Source organism: Cervus canadensis, chromosome 3 (assembly GCF_019320065.1).
Source record: "Cervus canadensis isolate Bull #8, Minnesota chromosome 3, ASM1932006v1, whole genome shotgun sequence".
Classification (NCBI taxonomy): domain Eukaryota; kingdom Metazoa; phylum Chordata; class Mammalia; order Artiodactyla; family Cervidae; genus Cervus; species Cervus canadensis.
The window spans coordinates 25729038-25748160 of NC_057388.1; the positions used below are offsets into that span (position 1 = coordinate 25729038).

The following is a 19123-nucleotide window of genomic DNA, read 5'->3' on the forward strand; positions in this document are numbered from 1 at the left end:
TCAAGATCTGATTTTGAATTATTTTGATTATATTCTCAGAAGTGGAATTCCTGGATCATATGGTAATTTTTTTTAACTTTTTGAGAAACCTAAGTCTTTATGAAACTTTTGTATAGGTTTTTACTTTGTGCCATCTTCCTCTCCCACCAGCAATGAAAGACGGTTACATCTGTCTTATACCCTCACCTGCACGTGTATAACGGGTCCTTATTATTTTAGCCTTTCTGGTGGGTGTGTAGTGATAGTACCTAGTGCTTTCAAATTTTCTCACAAAAGCTATATTCATGTCCATATCAGGCCTTCTTGGCACACACCCTCCCTTCTGATTGGAGTACTTAGCTTGCCTTATTTCTCTTCTCACTGACCCTTCATTGGCCTTTACCTTGTCTTTAAAGTTCAGATCAAATATCACTTCCTCTTCTTGGAGAATTTTCACTATCAATACCAAAATTAGATCAGGTCCTTCTGTTCTATCAGTACTATGTCTCCCCTGTACCTCTCGCACATAGAACAGAGCCAGGGGTATATCATAGATACTCAGTATAATTATTTCTTTAATCACTGAAAGTTTCAGTACTCTTGAGGAGTGTGCCAGCATTGGTGGAGATTTGAGACTTTGGACCTCTCACAGTTAACTATGGCAGTATTCTGGAAAGCAGTTTACTACCATTTTTAGTCAACACAAAGCAAATAACCTGGTAATCTTGCTCCTAGAAATGTATATTGAAAACATTCTCATCCAGGGTAATTACAGTACATGTACTAAGAAGTTCACTACAGCTTCTTCATGAAAGGTAGAAGGGAACCATCAAACCCAGTGTCCATTATTGGGAGAGCAAAGGTCAAAATGTGAAGGTTACACATCAAGGAGATGCCATGTATCACTTGGCTGCTACAGGCTAGATAACCATAACGGCATACAGCGATGTTTATATAATAAATGTACTCAGAAAATTACACAACAGAAATGATTAAATTTACATAAAATGAAAATGTATGTCCATAAAACAATAATATATAACTTTAAGGAATCCTATGAACAGAACAATGTACATAACAAGAATTAGATTGCTTACCTTGGAGGAGGAACAGGAAAGTACAGGGATTAAATTAAATCAGTAAACCAAGAGGAAATGTGTCTTAAAAATAACATTAATATAAATTAACAAATGCTGCTTTAAAAATCATAGGAAACTAAATACCCCTTTAAGGAAAAATACAAGAATTTAATTTTATGCTATATCTTGTCTCAAATTCTTTCTGCTTTTTATTTTTGTAAATTAACTATTATGCTTGCTGGACTAAACTAATCCTTCACATAATGTATGAAATCTTTGGCCTTCATCAATAGAGGACTGTCTGTGTTCACTTCTACTTACTGTTGTAGAAGTTTATGTCTTTCATCCAGCTGAACTATTATACAAAAATTTATCTTTGAAGGTTATATTTTAGTTATTTGTGACTTTCCTGTATCTCCACCTCACCTAATTGCAAATGGAATTAAATCCCCATACTGAAGATTCATCTCTCCCTTTCACGCATCTCTTACCACAACTGTGTTTCTGTTAATCAAGGTAAACTTGGTATCTTTCCATAGAAGATTAAAGTGGAGAGCCCCCACATTTCCAGAGTAGCAAAAACAGACATTTAAGGGTCATCTCTAACCAGTTTACTTTCTAAGTGTTTAATGAAGATGATTTCTTAAAAGAATATGCAGACATGTAACAGGGATTACGTAACGATAATACTGTGTCCATTGAGAGCTATGGAGATGAGAACACCCAGAGAACAGATCAGAGATTATTATTTCAGTTTTAAAGAGACCATGACTTACAGGTAAATTTTAGAAAATGGCAGAGCTGGGACCCTCAACACATGGCATCTGCCTTGAAATCCAGGATATTTTACAACTTGCTATGCTACTGATACTACTTCTGTGTTTCAAGACACAGAGATTTGGCTGGTTGTGTGTATTCATTTCATTAGAATGTAAATTAGCTATTTTCCCAAAAGTGGTTAATATAAAATGACTTTGAAGAGAGGATAATGAAGAGAAGTATCTTGATGGCAAGCTTTTTATATTGTACCTCAAAGTCTTCATGCAGAAGCAGCTTCATTCTGCAGTGAATGGTTTGTGCTGAAGACACGTTGCTTACCTCCTCAGAGTCTAGGCTGAATGCCTGGAGAACGCACAGATCTTCCACCCAAGGCAGATATGTTTTCTTTACTTTGACCCCTGAGACATTATCTACTCACCACAGTCTCTGAAATTCCTGCTATAATTAAGTGCTAGATGTGGGGGAAAGATCATGTTGGTGTGGCTTTGGGTTAGAAGTAGGAAAATTCAGATGGAGGGAGTATTGTCACTAAGAGGACAGAAGAACTGAGCCTCTGTCCCCACCCCACCCCCACAGAGATCAATAATTAGACTGCTCTCCATGAACAGAAACAGCCCTGGGAGGGCGTAGGTGTCCACCTTAGAAACATCCGCAACAGAATAGAACAAAAAACCTGAGAATAATTGGACAAAAGAGCTTCATTTTGTCTGTGTCATCCCGTCCTCCAGGCTGGCATTGCTCAGCGCCAGGAAGGAGAAGTTTCCCTCACCAACAAAGGGAGAATAGGGTGACTGGCTTCCCTAGCTTTCTGGGACACTGCAGGAAAGACCCAGTTCAGTTTCACTTCACCCAGAGATGAGCAAAGCTGAGATGTATGGAGATGACTAGGAACCGAGAAGGAGGGCGGGGGGACTACCAGGCTCAGTCCTGCACTGGGGCAACCATAGCTCCAAGGAGCCCCGCTGCTTCCACCACGGAAAAAACCAGTGCTCAGTACAGTCTCTTTCAACTCCCTGCAGATTTCTCCACTGAGGTTTGCCCCTCACGGGTTTTCACCTCCATGGTCATCAATTGCCTGAGTTTCTCCTCGCTCCCTCCCCACCACACACACAGCCTGGGACCCTTCGCAGGGGCCAGCCCCAGCCTCTGTGGCTTCACAAGGGCAGGGTGCCAACCTGTGCACGTCCACGCTCTCAGCCTGCCCCCCGTCACCAGCCTTCACGGCTGCGTGTGCAGCTGGCAAGACCTGCAGTCACGGATGCCCACGCTGACAGTCAAGGCCCCCACAGATGCCTCCGGGCTTTCGGCATGCAGCCCTGTCTCTCGTTACTGGCCTGAATCTCAACTCCTGCTCGCTCCTCAGGGGTGCGCCTGCACACCCCCAGCCCCGCTTGCATCACAAACCTCCACTGCACGCTCACCCCTGTGGTGAGACCCTTCGTCCATGGCAGTGAGTGGGATGATGTATTCAAAGTGCTGAAAGAAAGAAAAAAAGAAAAAACTGCCAACCAGAAGACTTTACCCGCCGAAGTTGCCCATAGAAATTCAGGGGAGATAGACTTTCCTGAACAAAAAGAAGAAAGTTGAGATAGTTCGTCACCACAAGACTTTTCTTTCAAGAAGTGCTGAAAAAGAGTTCTTCACACTGAAAAGACAGTACAATAATTACTAACATGAAAACATACGAAAATATACAACACACTGGTTAAGCTAAGTATATAGTCAGATTCAGAATACTCTAATATGGTGATGTGTTAAAGACAACTCTATTTAAAGGCTAAAGTACAAAAATATTTTAAATAGCCATAGTAATTTATTAATGGATACACAGTATCAAAAAAGTATAAATCATGACATCAAAAACAAACTAGAGAGAGGAGGAGTGAAAGTATATGTTTTATATGCAATCAAAGTTATTAACAGGTTAAAATTAGACTGTTATATCTATAAAATGTTTCAAGTAAGCCTCAGGTTAACTGCAAAGCAAGAACCTATACTAGATAAAGAGAAAGGAATTAAAGCATACCACTATGGAAAAATCATCAATTTTAAAGGAAGGCATCAAGAGATGAAAAAAATAAAGTACAAAACAGCAAGAAAACTATATAGTGGTACTAGGTTATTAACTATGAATAATTATTTTAAATGTAAATGGCTCAAAATGAAAGGACCTCTGTATTCTAATGTTCATTGCAGAGTTATTTAAAATAGCCAAGAAAAGGAAATGTGGTGTATACATAAAATAGAATATTATTCAGCCATAAAAAATGGTTCAACATGGGTGAAACTTGAGAGTATTATGCTGAGTAATATAAGACAGAGAAAGATAAATGCTGTATGATCTCACTTATATATGAAATCAAAACAACACTGAACTCTGTATGAGGTGATGGATATTACCTTAACCACTGTGGTAATGATTTCACTATATGTGTCAATCACACTATCGTGCTGTACACCTTAAACTTACACAGCGAGGTATGTCAGTTACTTTTCAATAAAACTGAAGAAAATGTTAAACTCAGAGTAGGCTGAAAGTTACCAAGGGCTGGGAGGTAAGGGAAATGGGACAATGCTGGTCAGAAAGTGGACGCTTCCAGTTATAAGATGTCTAACTGCTGGCGATCTGATATACAGCATGATGACTTATAGCTAACAATGCTATATTGTACACTCACAATTTGCTATTAGAGTATTCTTAAATGTTCTCACCATAGCAACAAAAATGGTAATTATAGGAGGTGAAGGCTGTATTATTATGGTAAACATTTCATAATATGTATGTGTATCAAATCATCAAACTGTGTATCTCAATAAAGCTTGGAAATAACATAAAAGTTCAGTCTCTATTGGAGTATCTGATTTGAGGATTATTTACCTATATAATCCATGTATTCTCAAATGTAAATATGTTCACATGTTTATGAATAAATTAGCTTACTTACTTAACTGTTTTCCTTAATTTAAAAATTTTCTTCTGGGAATGCTGCTAATTTTACTTTGGAAAGATTTTACTATAGGATGACTTATGACTCATTTAAAAACTCTTTACATTATATAGCAGCTCTAAACACTTTCTCACAACCTCCTTATCCAATACACTCTTGGACAGGCTATAACTTCTCTAAGAATTTTTCTAAGTATTCCACATAGACTCATTTGGATATCCTTTTTAAATAATACTGAATACCTAACATTTCTCATTCTTTTGTGGATGCATTAAAATCTTTTACTGTTCCATGGATAAAATCTTTCAATGTTTTAAATTTATTTTAAAAATGCTAAAATGGCAGCTACTTTATTGATACATAGAGAAATCTTTTTTTCTTTATGTGTATAAAACAGCACATCTATATTGTTCATTTGCCTTCATTAACAAACATTCTAATATGAAAGTAATGCATTACAGAATGTTGGCAATTAGATACACAGTATGCAAAAGAAAATTAAAACCATCTACCTGTTATTCCACCATCGAGAGAGAACTGCCATCCAATTATTGTGCTTCCTTATGGTAGCATAGGCATAACTCTGTACCATTCAACACAATTTTATGCTTATGTTAGATGATGAAGGGATAAATCCAAAGGATTAAGTAACCACTGTCTCATAGTGTATATTGTTTAGAAGTCAATTTTACGTCATTTTTTAACCTTCACTAGTTCTGTAGGGGACATCTTCTTTTCTCAGGGTTTTAAACACGAAACCACAGCCCACGGAAGTGCAGTCACAACAGGAGCAGTTGTACTGATAGCAGACTGCAGCGCCCAGGCTCACACTCCGTTCTCCTGACATCTCAGGCCCCAACATTCTTCCCCCAGCAACCCAGCTCCCTCATGTATTTGGATTCCGGCTACAGTTTGTCCTTTTGACTAAATTAAAAATCATTCTAAAAGTTTGCCTTGAAACACCCTCAGAGTGTTAGTAAATTAAGGCTAAATCTCAAGTATAAATTTTCAAGCAATTAGTTTTGGTTTTGCCGGAGCAGAACACCCCACAGATGATGCCGAATAAAAACTATTTACACACTATGATAGTGCATTTCTTGTAAAAACGCTGGGTCTGTAGCAGTGATTTGCTAATCAAATTCAGAATTTGATTTGAAATGCCTCCGGCAGGCAGCCAATCCAGTTATGAAAGAACAGAAGCAAAAACCAGAACCCTGGTGAGTCTCCCCCAGAAGCTAGCTAGGTCCTTTGCTCTCGTTAGCAAACTGGTTCCATAGGAAATCACTGCAATTGCTCCTAAAATAAAATGTCGTTAATTTTTTCAATAAATTATTGGACTGTACGAGACACAAAACATGTACATTTTGGAATCTAGAGTTATAAAATATTCTGACATGTTTTAATATAAACAGGAACATTTCCAATGATTGCTTGGATCGAAAATGTTTTTCCACTTGACATTTGTTTATACTTCCTAGGAAAGAAACTCTATTTATGGATAACTGAATAACACAAATAAACATCAGAGAGAGCTGAAAAATCAGCTTTGATTATGCATGAAAATCTACAATGTCATTGTGTACTCTATGCTGTGTTCTGATTGCCTGTTTATTTTTACAGAACTGCTGGTGAGCCTATGGAAGAGGAGCCAGCCTTGTGAAGGGCCAAGTCCTCCCCACCCCCACCCCGATATTTCCTGTGTGTGACATCATTGTGTATCCCCCCACCACCCCAGCACCTTCAGACATGTCTTGTCTGCTGCCTGGGTGGCACAGATTCGATGGAACATAAACACTGGGCACAGAATTCTGAACAGCAGCTTCACTTGTTCTTTGGATGGACTTGAAAGGGCATTAAGGATTCCTTAAAAGTAACCGCTGTGATTCTAAAGTTACAGTAAACCACGGCTGGAAGAAACTGCTTCCAGCATGTTTTTAATATGCTGGGCAACCCACTCCCAGGCCCAGAGTATGAACCAGAAACATGCAACACAGCACTAGATACTGTTAATTACAGATGCTATGACAGCCAGTGAAATTTTGGGCAAAACCTGAGAAATACTCATTCCTGACATTCTGATCAGTTTTCTATTGGGTAATTTTTTGTCAGACAGTCTTAAATTGTTTACAGGATTTGCTTTCAGCTATGAACGGATAGCAATTCCCGACAGATCACGCGGCTTGTTTTGTTTTGTTCTGTTTGTTTTTGGCCTTTGTTTTAACACATGATTCAACTCTTGCTAGTAGGAGTCCAACATGGAGGAACTGAGATGAGGCTTTTTTCAGGGGAATAAAACACGCAGTATCTCAAAGTCCAGTGGTAAAAGAACGTCACACACTATATGTACTTTTTTGAGAAGTCATGCCGCTTCCCTAACATCCCTCTCTCGAGTTCCAGCACAGGAACTCTGCAGTTCGTTTGGGACGGTGGCTCCGTCCCGCCCACCCCTTCCCCACCCCACTCTACGTCCCGGGCTCTGAGGACAGTAGCTTTGAGCTTATGTTCCACGGAGTATTTTCACTATCTGAAAAAGTGTGTGTCTTTTCAGAGGCCATCTTAATTTGTTCCAAATCTATCAAGAACTTCTCTTACTTTTATTTTAGTCTTCCATCACTTCCTTTCTTCTTGCCTTTCATCCTTCCTTCCTATTAAAAAAAAAAAAAAAAAAAAAGGTGAGGATTACCCACAATCTCCCCAATTACTCAGGAGCTTTGTGAACTTAGTTTATTTTTTTTTTACTTCCCAGGTTAACACAGTTGCTTAGTCTGATGTATTCTTTTAGCTGTAAAACGATTGAGGGTAAATATTGTTTAAGCAATGTTACTGTTTTCCAGACCTTTGAAACGTGTTAATGAAGGCATTGCCTATCTGAAGTCACCTAGAATTGAGTTAGCCTTGAAGTTGTGCCTTCATGTGAAAAACACACAACATAAACTGAACCTTTACACATGCTGCCTTAGTGTCAGAGGCGAAGAATAAAGGACATTTATTTCTGAGATTAAAAGCGACTTGTTAAATCTAAGTAGGTTATCCCCCTACCTGCCCTTATTCTATTTCAATGTATAACTCAAACACCTAAAGACATTGATGTAGAATACCTCACAGTATTTAATATCTGATGATGCTTTCAAAAGAGTTATGTTTCTTTTTATATATTTTCCTAACTCAAAGGATATATTAAAGCCATAAGTGAAGATTGTCATGCTTTTATTCAAAAATCTGAAAGAAACCTTAATTAAAACAAGGTTTTAGGGAAGGCCATGATATGAAAGATATGGAACAATATGGTTTTAGTTAAAGAGGACTCCAACCTGTAAATCAAAGATGAAAGATTTCACTCAAGTAGAATTATATAACTCCCTTTTGTTATACAGTCAGACCATATTTTTCATGCATTTGGTTTTCTTAGGATTACCATTTTAATTTTAAAGACTTTTATTACATATACAAAAATGGCTCGATACTTGGTTTAACATCTTAGAAATTTGAGACACTCTTTGAAATAGGAAATCTGAAATGGAATGCAACTCAGTATTAGTTAAAAATTACTTTCATTGCATAAGGGTAAGGTCAATCTAGATTCACAATAGTAATGAATTTTTTTTCATGATATTTTTAGAGAAATTCATGCCAACCATATTTGCTAGCTCTTGCTATTTTTGCTGTAATTGCTTGAGGAGATTTACTTAAAGAAACCAAAGGTTTAAAAAAAAAAAACACATTCCTCCTCCCTTTAAAAAGGAAAGCATATCATATTGTAATTGGAAACATAATTGTGACTTTTTAAAATCAACTTTGTAATTACAAATCTCTATTATTCCTCTCAGTCCTGCCAGATATTTTTTTTAGACTCTGAATAAGAAAATGAAATGCTATAATGCAAACATACAAATTTACTGAAGTTTCCTACAATAATTTTACCTTAAACATTCTGCACAGCCATCAGTCTGATAAAGCCAAATCACTAGCACATCACCATGGTTTTTAAGATTTAAAACCTTAAACATTAATGAGTTAATCATACATCCTTCCATGTGATATAGTACCCAGTTGGTTGCAGTTAGAGTCTTTAGGATACAGAGAGAGGCAGATAAACTATGGAGAGGATTCATCACAGCTGAATGTAGTTGAAAGAACCAAATGCCAGTGCTTTTTGATTGTACCATTCCAAGACGGTGTGTAGCCCTCAGGAACAGAATGGAGGCTTTTGGAGAATATCAGTACTTCTTTTGAAACAGAACAGCATTTTTTAAAACAGGTAATTTCACTTGGTATAGTTTTCTTCACTTATACATTTCATTTTTATTGCTCACAAGAATTCCCAGTAAGAGGCTGTTAGAAAAACTCTTCTGTAAGCATTATCAATAATATGTCTCCTCCTATTCCCTGCTTTGAAGGGTAATCACTTAGGCTTTCTCACAATCTTATAATAACTCATATATGAGGGATAAAAATAAATGTTTTTGAGAAATCTACTAGTAAATAATACAAGGAGTATAATAAGATTAGATAATAGGTACAAAATGAAAATGTGAAAAACGCTTCTCAATTATATGGTATAATCTAGGGTTATATATTAAATTGAAATCCAGTTTTATTAAATAATGAAATGGAACTCAAATAATAATAGAGGCTATTTAATCATTGCTTAGTAGGTGAAAAGAACATTTTGAGATGAAATATTTTTTAATATTTTAACAAATTTACGTCAATACTTTGGCCACCTGGTGTGAAGAGCTGACTCATTGGAAAAGACCCTGATGCTGGCAAAGACTGACAGCTGGAGAAGGGAAAACAGCATGAGATGATTGGATGGGATCATTGGATCAATGGATATCAGTTTGAGCAAACTCCGGGAGATAGAGAAGGACAGGGAAGCCTGGCGTGCTGCAGTCCATGGGATCACAAGGAGTCAGACATGGCATAGCGACTGAACAACAATGACATCAACAGTGGAGACAAAAGCCAGCTTTTGGAGAAAACAGATACTTATGAAAAACTACTGTAAGTCACATTTCCGTGATCAATTGTAGAAACTGAAATCATGCCTTCGGTTTTGACTATAAACCTTTGTAAAATTCTCCCACACCTCTCACTGGCAACATGGTAGATCTGAAAGCAGGACAGCTCCTCACACAAAGATTTCAGAAACTAAAAGACTGGTTTTCCCCAACAATTCAGTACCCCAACAATTCAGTACCATTTTATTTCAGAAGGATTTCCCCAAAGCTTTGTGGATTTACTAGGATTCTTTGAAGATTCCATATAGATATAAGATGATCATGTGGAAGTTCTCCTGGGAGAAAATTTCTCTCCAATCAGCATTTTCATACTTATTTTTTATCCTAGCTAGCATTTATGTTTAGGACAATTTCATTCTTTTTTTTTTTTTTTTACTATTTATGTTTAGAAAGTTTATGTTTAGAAAATTTGTCTCAGTGGAAATATTAAATGCCTAATAGCCACAAAACAAATAAGCCAAAGGTTCCTGTCTTAGAAGTGATTCATTCTGAGCTTGAAATAATCCCTCTGTCATGAGTTGGACATTGTCGTCTCTAGCAGCATCTATCTTCTTTTCCTGATTCACGAATGAAATCACTTCACTTACTGAGTAAATTTTTTTTTTTTAAGTAGTAGTAGGAAACAACACATCTGTTGAACCATTCCATAGGAGGACATTTTCATCTCCAAAAGAAATGAAAACCAGATGGTGTACGCTAAGAAATGAAGGCATTTTATTGTCTTAAAAATTGATCATCAGCATGGTCATGATCATCACCAAATATATCCTGTGTTCCCAAAGGACACAATTATACTTTGGTCTCCAGCACTATTTTGCACTGTTTACTCCCTTTTGAATGAAGTATTCTGAGTACTACATCACTGTCATCAACACCCTCACTAAAATACGTAAGTGCCTGCATGGGGCTTCTTTTCCTGGTCATATTTACATTGAAAATCTTACCTTTGCCTCCTAACAGCTTGTTTTTACTCCGTCAAATGCTTTGTGAAGCACAGCATAATTGTCATGTGACCAGAGTATACAGATTTTAGATGAACATGGTATACTCACAAAGGCCTACAGAAAGGTTTTATGCAATGGTTTATGCAACAACTGAGTCAAAGTTATTGATATTCTGGAAATAGCTGGGTCAGACAAGTGAACCTTACACTCTTGATCTGGGGCTGCTTCCACTTGACCTCAATGGTAGGGTAACAGGGTTGTAACAATTTCTCAAACCATCTTAATTCTCAAACTGGAACATTTAGCAAATATGTGGTAAATTCACCGTACAGTGCCAATCTTTCTAACCAATAATTTCCTTTCTACTCCTCCCCTCTTTCCCTTGTCCAACTGCCAATACCAAATTGCCATATCGAAACTATCAGAATAATTTCTTAAATCTGTTTCCTTAGTAGAAGCAACCTTGGCAACTTATTTCCTATGACATTACTAGGTACTGCCATTTTATAATATATAAACACTCTAGTACATACTCTATCTTTTTTATCTTTCTCTTCAAGAACCACTTGACTTATTGCTATTCTCAATAGATAAATCAAGTTATTGTGTTTTGATCTACAGCTTTGGACCTGTCATTTGTTTCATTAACACAGACTTTTTCTTTTTGTCTCAAATGCAGTTTTCCACTGTTCTTGGTACTAGCTAATTGTGTTGTGCTAGTTATCACAGAGAAGATTGTACATAGACTTTCCTTGTCTTTTAGATGATGTTTTATGAGTCAAACCCACAAGCATAAACTCCAACCTGAAGAAAAAAATGGCAAAGGGGAAATTTTAAATCAATATAATTTGGAAGTAAGATATTTACAGACTATTCAAAGAAATCCAGAGTTCTTTTATTTCTGTTTGGGCCTTAGGCATGTTAGAAGCAAATGTTGCAACATCGAGTAAGGAGGGTCAAATGTTTTGTGGGACGTTGCAGCCATGCCCTTTAGGCTTCAATGTGGTGCCCTTTTTAGGAGTTGGCATTTTATGACATTTGGTTAGAGATCTTGCAACAATTTTTGACTACTGCTTTTATTAACTTAAAACTGAGTAGAATAGTTTTTTTGTTTTTTGTGGTATTTTTTTTTATTATAGGAATTAAGAACTCTAAAATCTGAGGAGGAATGGCACTTCCTTGGGTATGCAAGGACTGTTTTTAGATTTAAAATCTTCACATGCTCTTCCTAAACTGTAAGATTCCTAAACTCTTTCCAGGTAAGCAGTGTCAGCACCTAGCCCCACAGTAGCTGGGTGATATGTAATTGTCTTTTCAGTGGCGACTGGGCATAAACAGACATGCTGTTAACAGTGAGTGGTCATTCTGTAGATTATAGCCTCGGCAGTTTGTGTCATTTGAAAGCAAATATCCTGATATTTTTAAATAAGGTGGGCAGAGCAGGCAGGAAATCAATACTTGTCACTCTCATGATTAAACAGGGACTAGGCTTGTTGATGTGTATGCCAATCAATCTGGAGTTTCTGGCCTGGTGTAAAATTAAAATGTCTTTTATATTGTGGTCTGCTATCTGTTCCTGTAATAAGATCAGTTTGTTGTCTTCTGTGCACCAGTGGTTTTGCCCTTAATTTTTTTGGCTAGCATTCACTAAAATCTGTCATCCAGAACTGCTGAGAAAAATATATGTTGCCAAACTTTTCTTAAAATTGTGCTGCCAGTGATGTTTTCCCAGATGTGAAAAATAATTATCTAATAAAGGATTAATACCTAATAACAATACCATTGTTGAATGCTCATGGACTATTCACCTTCTTTCTGATTCCTTTTCTTTTGTATTTGAAAATACTGAATGGAAAAGCTAATGGTGTTCCAGATTATTGCTGATGATGTTAACGTCATGATTCTCCTTCAAAGAATATGGAAGCTCTCCTTTTTGTCTTGTGTTTTCTACTGAACCAGACCTTCCTCTAGTTGTAGAGTGAATAAAACCTATTTGAAATAAAAGTGTTCTTATTTTTCTACCTCTATAGTGCCTACAATTAGACTCTGAATACTAGCTATTTAACAAATATTTGTTGAATAAATATTACTAATTATAAATTACTGTGCCACAGAACTGCTCCACTTTCAAAAAGCTAAAATGTTATTTGCAAGTAAATTCCCTTTATAATAATGTGAGGATTCACCAAAGAAGAAAAAGTAAATTAAAACGGAGCTGCTGTTTGAATGTAAGTTTCTGGTCAGGGTAAATGATAATATTGAGAGTTAACAGTGATTAAGCACCAACTATGTGCCTGTTGATTTCCCCAGTGGCTCAGTCATTAAAGAATCCCCCTGCAATACATGAGACCACCTGTAATAGAGGAATCGTGGGTTCGATCCCTGGGTCAGGAAGATACCCTGGAGAAGGAAATGGCAACCCACTCCAGTATTCTTGCCTGGGAAATCCCATGGACAGAGGAGCCTGGCGGGCTACAGTCCGTGGGGTCACAAGCATTGGACCCAACTTAACAATTAAACTACCAAACTATATATACATATATATACTATATATACAACAAACTATATACAACTATAAACAACTAACTACCAAAATTATATTATCCATCACACGATCGCTACATCAGGTATTACTCCCAGTTACAGATGAGAGCACGGAGCAAGGAAGGCTACTTGTTTACTTGTGCTTTGACAGTAAGAAGGTTGAATCCTTACCTGTGCCTGTTTAGCTCTAAGGTCTGTCCTCCCTCCAAATAGCAAACATGGTATGTTAAAGATGGCATACTAAAGCGTCCTTTAAGGACAAAGCTACAAGTAACCTTCAGAATAGACTGTGTTCATTCTCTGCTAACCTTATGCTTTTATTAAATTATCATTTTAAACGGACGTAGTAATTGCAACTAGGTAAGTACAAGTTACAAAACATTTTTTTCCCCTCCCTATTACAACATCTTTCTTTAATCTGGTCAAGAACCCTAAGATGTCTTTGGAATACATGTTCTAAAAACTCTTCAAATCTATTCCAACATCAATACTTATTTTTGTATTTTATAACCCCCTGCGATGTTTAACATAACTGGAAACATAACTGTTTCCAGTGGACAATGGTTTGGGTTCCTCCTGGAAAAGATAGTAATATTTTGTCTAACAGAAAGTAAACTTGAGATGGAGTGGGTGGGTAGAGTCAGTTTCAATGATAAACACCTTTGGTTTAATCAGATTTGTCAAATGGCAAATGTTACTTTATGGTTCTTTGCTTTTAAGTTTTTGCAGTGAATTGATAGCAATTGAAAAAGTGGAGTATAAGTAAAAACTAAGAATGACTGTTGTAGGTTTTTGTAAGTGATTTATAAATAAAACCAGAAGTCTAAAGAATTTCTTCTCCTACCTAACACTTTTAGAGTTAGGTCAAAATACTTCCAAATATTGTAATTACTGCTTAGCTTTGTATATTAATGTTAATATCAATTTCTGTGATTCTCCCAGGTGACCACAAATGGATGATTCACTACATATCCTAATAAGTACTTCAGAGAAAATGGATAGCTCTTCTTTCAGATGTCCTAAAAATAGGGAAACAAGAGTCAGGGAAGGAGATGAATGAATTCCTTTTTTAAAATCTTTTTTAAAAACTGGAAATCTTGCATTTACATTAGATCAACTCAAATGTAAAGTTCTTAGTATATCTAGAAAAGCCACTATTAATTCTGTATTCAAAACATATATAGTACATTTAAATTTCTATATAGTCCCACATATATTCTTTGTTTTTCCCCCAAAAGATATAAAAATTTAAAATATGATAGTATATATCAATTTAATTAGTAAAAATACTTTTAATTATATATTTATGAATATTTACTCTTAACTGTATATGAAGACTTTATATCCATGTTAAATGTGGTTGTTTCAAGAATGTATATTTTTAGCACATTATTTTTTATTTTTCTCTGCTAAACATTTGTCTCAGTTGTTTCATTTATTCTTAAAGAAATAATATTTATTAAAAACTTACCCTGTATTCCTATTTAAATCTCAAAACATTCTTGTGAGGGGAGTAAATTAATAGATGAGGAAACTGAGAATCACTTGCCAGAAAAAAGCCCATTTGCTTTAATGCTACCCAAACTGTCTTATCCAGTGTAATCAACATTCACTGAATGCTTACTATGTCACGTATATTCAGTGTTCTTGTAATAGCATTGAGAAAAGCAAGAAAACTGGTGATACAACTATATAAAAGAAATGAAAAACTCATTAAATCTCCCTCCCATAGAACTGCAAAAGCAACTGTGGGAGAAGGTGAGGGTGGGATGTTTCGAAAGAACAGCATGCCAGAAATTTGAGTTTAGAATTGTATGATATGAAGGCTTTAAAAAGTGTGACCTATTTTCTTTTTTCCTCCACAGAATTGTAACACAGAGGCAGACACAGAACACATACAAGAAGTATTTGTTATCTAAATTACATATAATTATATTCACAGGAAGATTTGGGCAAAAATATATCAAGAGAGTAGATATCATTTAGGGTGTCTGTTATTGTCCCTTTCATCACTAATGTCTACTATCCTTAACGTCAACATTCAATTAAAAGTACCTAATGTTGAGAATTACAAAGTAGATTAAATTTTTAGACATCCTAAAAATCCCTTTAGAAATTGCTTTCTGAATTGCAGTCATTTGCATTTCTCTCATTTCTTTTTTTAAAAAAATCAGTTAATTATAATTTCTGGTACATCAGGTCCCAGATAATCAAGTTCTTCAATAACCATTTCTGCTTTATTGCATTTGCTCTTTAATGAAACATAATTTTCAACCTCTTTTACTTTCAAAGCACTGATCTTAAGCAGTAGTTTCAGTTCTTTCATCAGAACCCAAACTCTGATAGACTATAACATCCTCATCAGACAGAATGTATTTATAAGGGGTTTCTGTGCCATTAAAATTATTCTGCCATTTTGAAGTTATAATTTCCCCAGTTTAAAATTTGGCCCATACTTAACTAAATGCATTCTAACTTCTTTTTATGATTATATATATGTTCATCTCTTCCCAGAAACTATTAGATTAAACCCAGCAGTTCCACACAGCCATACACACTGCTTTGCAATTGGTGAATATTTATAAAAGAGTTGCTAGATGCTATGAGATAGTTCCTTCTTGTCACTACTCTTTTTAAGCACAATGGAAAGTGAATGGGAAAGTACATGGAATTCTATACTATAATCTGTGTTGCAAAATCATTTTCCTCTCTGTTGAGATCAAGTTGAGTCAGGTGTTCAGAGCTTTAAGAAACAGACCTTTAAAAGCAGGCAAATATATGACCCAGCAATCCCACTCCTGGGCATACACACCGAGGAAACTAGATCTGAAAGAGACACGTGCACCCCAATGTTCATCGCAGCACTGTTTATAATAGCCAGGACGTGGAAGCAACCTAGATGCCCATCAGCAGACCAATGGATAAGGAAGCTGTGGTACATATACACAATGGAATATTACTCAGCCATTAAAAAGAATGCATTTGAATCAGTCCTAATGAGATGGATGAAACTGGAGCCCATTATAGAGTGAAGTAAGCCAGAAAGATAAAGACCAATACAGTATACTAATGCATATATATGGAATTTAGCAAGATGGTAACGATAACCCTAAATGCAAAACAGAAAAAGAGACACAGATGTACAGAACAGACTGGGACTCTGTAGGAGAAGGCGAGGGTGGGATGTTCTGAGAGAATAGCATTGAAACAAGTATGCTATCAAGGGTGAAATAGACCACCAGCCCAGGTTGCATGCATGAGACAAGTGTGCAGGTCTGGTGCACTGGGAAGACCCAGAGGGATGGGATGGGGAGGGAGGTGGGAGGGGGGATCAGGATGGGGAACACATGTAAATCCATGGCTGATTCATGTCAATGTATGGCAAAAACCACCACAATATTGTAAAGTAATTAGCCTCCAACTAATAAAAATAAATGAAAAAAATAATAAGCAGGGTGACAAAAAAAAGCAGGCAAATATATAAATCTTGTTTACTCTACAGAAATTCAAACTGGGTTGATGTATTTCCAGTGTATTCCCAGAGAAGATAATGGAAATGTTTCAAAGTTTAATGTTCTACTTCTGTTCTTGTAGGGAAGCTATGCATAATGTTTCTATTATTTAGGGATTACTAACATTATTGACTTGACTTAAACTGAATTATCTTAGTCATACATCTCTATTTTCCCTTTTCAGAATGAGTCTTAAATTACATTGATTCTTATATACTCTATTCTATGTCTCATCATTGTCTAGTATTTAGTTTCACCTTGTTTTAAGCAATAAATTCATTTAAAACAATTGTTATATATCAGTGATTAATATTTTCCACTTATAACAATAATAGTAGTGTTTCATCACGTTGGCCAGCTTCTTTGCACAATAATTTTGCTTGCACCCAATTTCTTTCTTCTTTCAGGTTTGCAGTGGTTAACTTCCACTTTCCCTGTTTAAAATGTTTTCTTTTGGCTTCACTCTTAAATGATATGTTGGCTAGATACAGTATTATATACTGCATGTGACAGCATCATTTTATTGTATTCCTGCCTCTACTTTCACTGTCAGTATGTCTTGAATTGCCTAATTATCATTCCTTTGAAAGGAATCTATTTTTTTTTTCTCTCTAGATCTTTTAAGATCTTCTCTATGAGTAGGTATGATTTTTGTGTTTATGCTTCAAAGGTACTTATGATGTTTTTTAAATCTGAAAATAAAAATCTTTCATCTATTTTGGGTATTCTAAGTTATTTACATTGGTAACAGCTCTCCCTATCTCCTATTGCCTTCTTCATTCTTGTTTAATGTAACTCTTAAGAGATATATTGATAGGCCTCACTCTATACTTTTTGTCCATCAACTTGCCTTTTACATTTTCCATTGCATTTTCTTTTTATTCTTCCTTCTGCATACTTTGTTCAAACCTTTTCAGGTCTAATTTAATGCATTTCTGTACTATGAATTTTAACTTTCAAAGACTACACTATTCATTTCCTAAAATGTATTCATTTCTTTTTCTTATTTTCTTACTGCTTTATACTTCTTGTTTTACATTTTAATCATCTTCTACACATTTAGTTTATGATGTCTCTCAGAGTTCTCTATGGGCTTGAGTACTCAAGCATTGCTTATATAATTTATTTACTCTTATGAAAAAAAATCATGTGAGTTCATTTTTGGTAGGCTTTTACCTGTAGGAATTCCATATTATCTGAATTGAGGACATACCAATCTTGAGCATTATTTTATTTTCTTCTGGCAGGGATCCCATAAGTTTTACTAATTAGGACTATTTTGCTGCTAATTTTCCTACTTATGGGTTCTTTGACCACCTAACTGACGTCAACTTAAATCACAAGTCTATGTGCAGGCTTACCACTTCTCAGGATAAACTTTCTTTCCCATCAGTATCCACAAAAGGTTACCAGCTTCCCTGTCATTCTGTTGTCAATGGGCAGATTTTTCTTTTTCTTATTTCAGTCTTCCCTGCCACTTGGGGGCAGTCTTTCAAGGATCTTAGATTAATTGTAAACATGGTTGTACAGGATAGGTTTCACAGTCCAAATTCTCTACCTTAGGAAGTTCCAAATATTCATCTCCTATCTCTACATAGGTATTAAAACACAAACCTGTGGGTTGCCTGTTCTGGCAGCTCCCCACAAGCCCATGCCAAGCCAATGGCAGCATTGACTCTCCCCCTTTTATGAGAGATGTGCGGCAGCCTCACTGGTCCTTCACACTGACAGCATTAGAAGTGGGGTCAGGCTCATTCTATGAAATGAGAGCATCAGATATCTAATCTGTGTGGTTCCTGTTAGCTCTGATATTCTGTGAATTATTCATATGCCTGAAATTTATACTTTAGTTTGTGAAACTGTGTTGGTCATTCTACTGCTTAAGAGAACTCTTCACTCTGGGTAATGAATAGCTATTACCATAAGAGTTTTTCACAAACCAAAATCATGAAAGGGTCTGCCAGCTGCTTCAAGAAAGAAAAGAAAGAAGCATATAGGCCATTGGCAGAGATGTGACTACTCTTAGTCATTTGATGTTTCTTGTATCCTCTGAAAACTACCTCTGACAATGCAGTGCTGGTAGTTCTTTCTTTGGGCGTGTATGCTTAATCTGACTGTTGGCAACAAATGAAAAGAGGAAGAAAGAGTAGTGAGTTCCACTTGTTTAAACCTTAGAAGTGAGGATAGGGTTACATGGGCATTATTTTCTTCTTTCTTCAAACATGACAGGGAAACAGATACCCATCACATGTCAGCAACTGAAGGATTTGGGCTAATGCTTGGCAGGAACATACATAGCTGAGGTTTCATTTCTTT

General features: G+C 36.2%; 1 protein-coding gene and 1 long non-coding RNA gene across 2 annotated transcripts in view; one reads left to right on the forward strand and one right to left on the reverse strand.

Moving 5' to 3' along the window:
- Positions 1-9160, forward strand: part of HDAC9 (histone deacetylase 9) — a 980387-nt gene extending 971227 nt beyond the window's left edge. Inside the window, exon 27 of the mRNA XM_043462784.1 lies at positions 6407-9160. Coding sequence (XP_043318719.1) covers positions 6407-6446 — 40 coding nt within the window. The 3' untranslated portion in view covers positions 6447-9160. The remainder of the gene's footprint in view (positions 1-6406) is intronic.
- The window catches only part of LOC122438181, a 179500-nt gene that overhangs the window by 17065 nt on the left and 143312 nt on the right, over positions 1-19123 (reverse strand). Inside the window, exon 2 of the long non-coding RNA XR_006268473.1 lies at positions 7379-7431. This is a non-coding gene — a long non-coding RNA (uncharacterized LOC122438181). The remainder of the gene's footprint in view (positions 1-7378; positions 7432-19123) is intronic.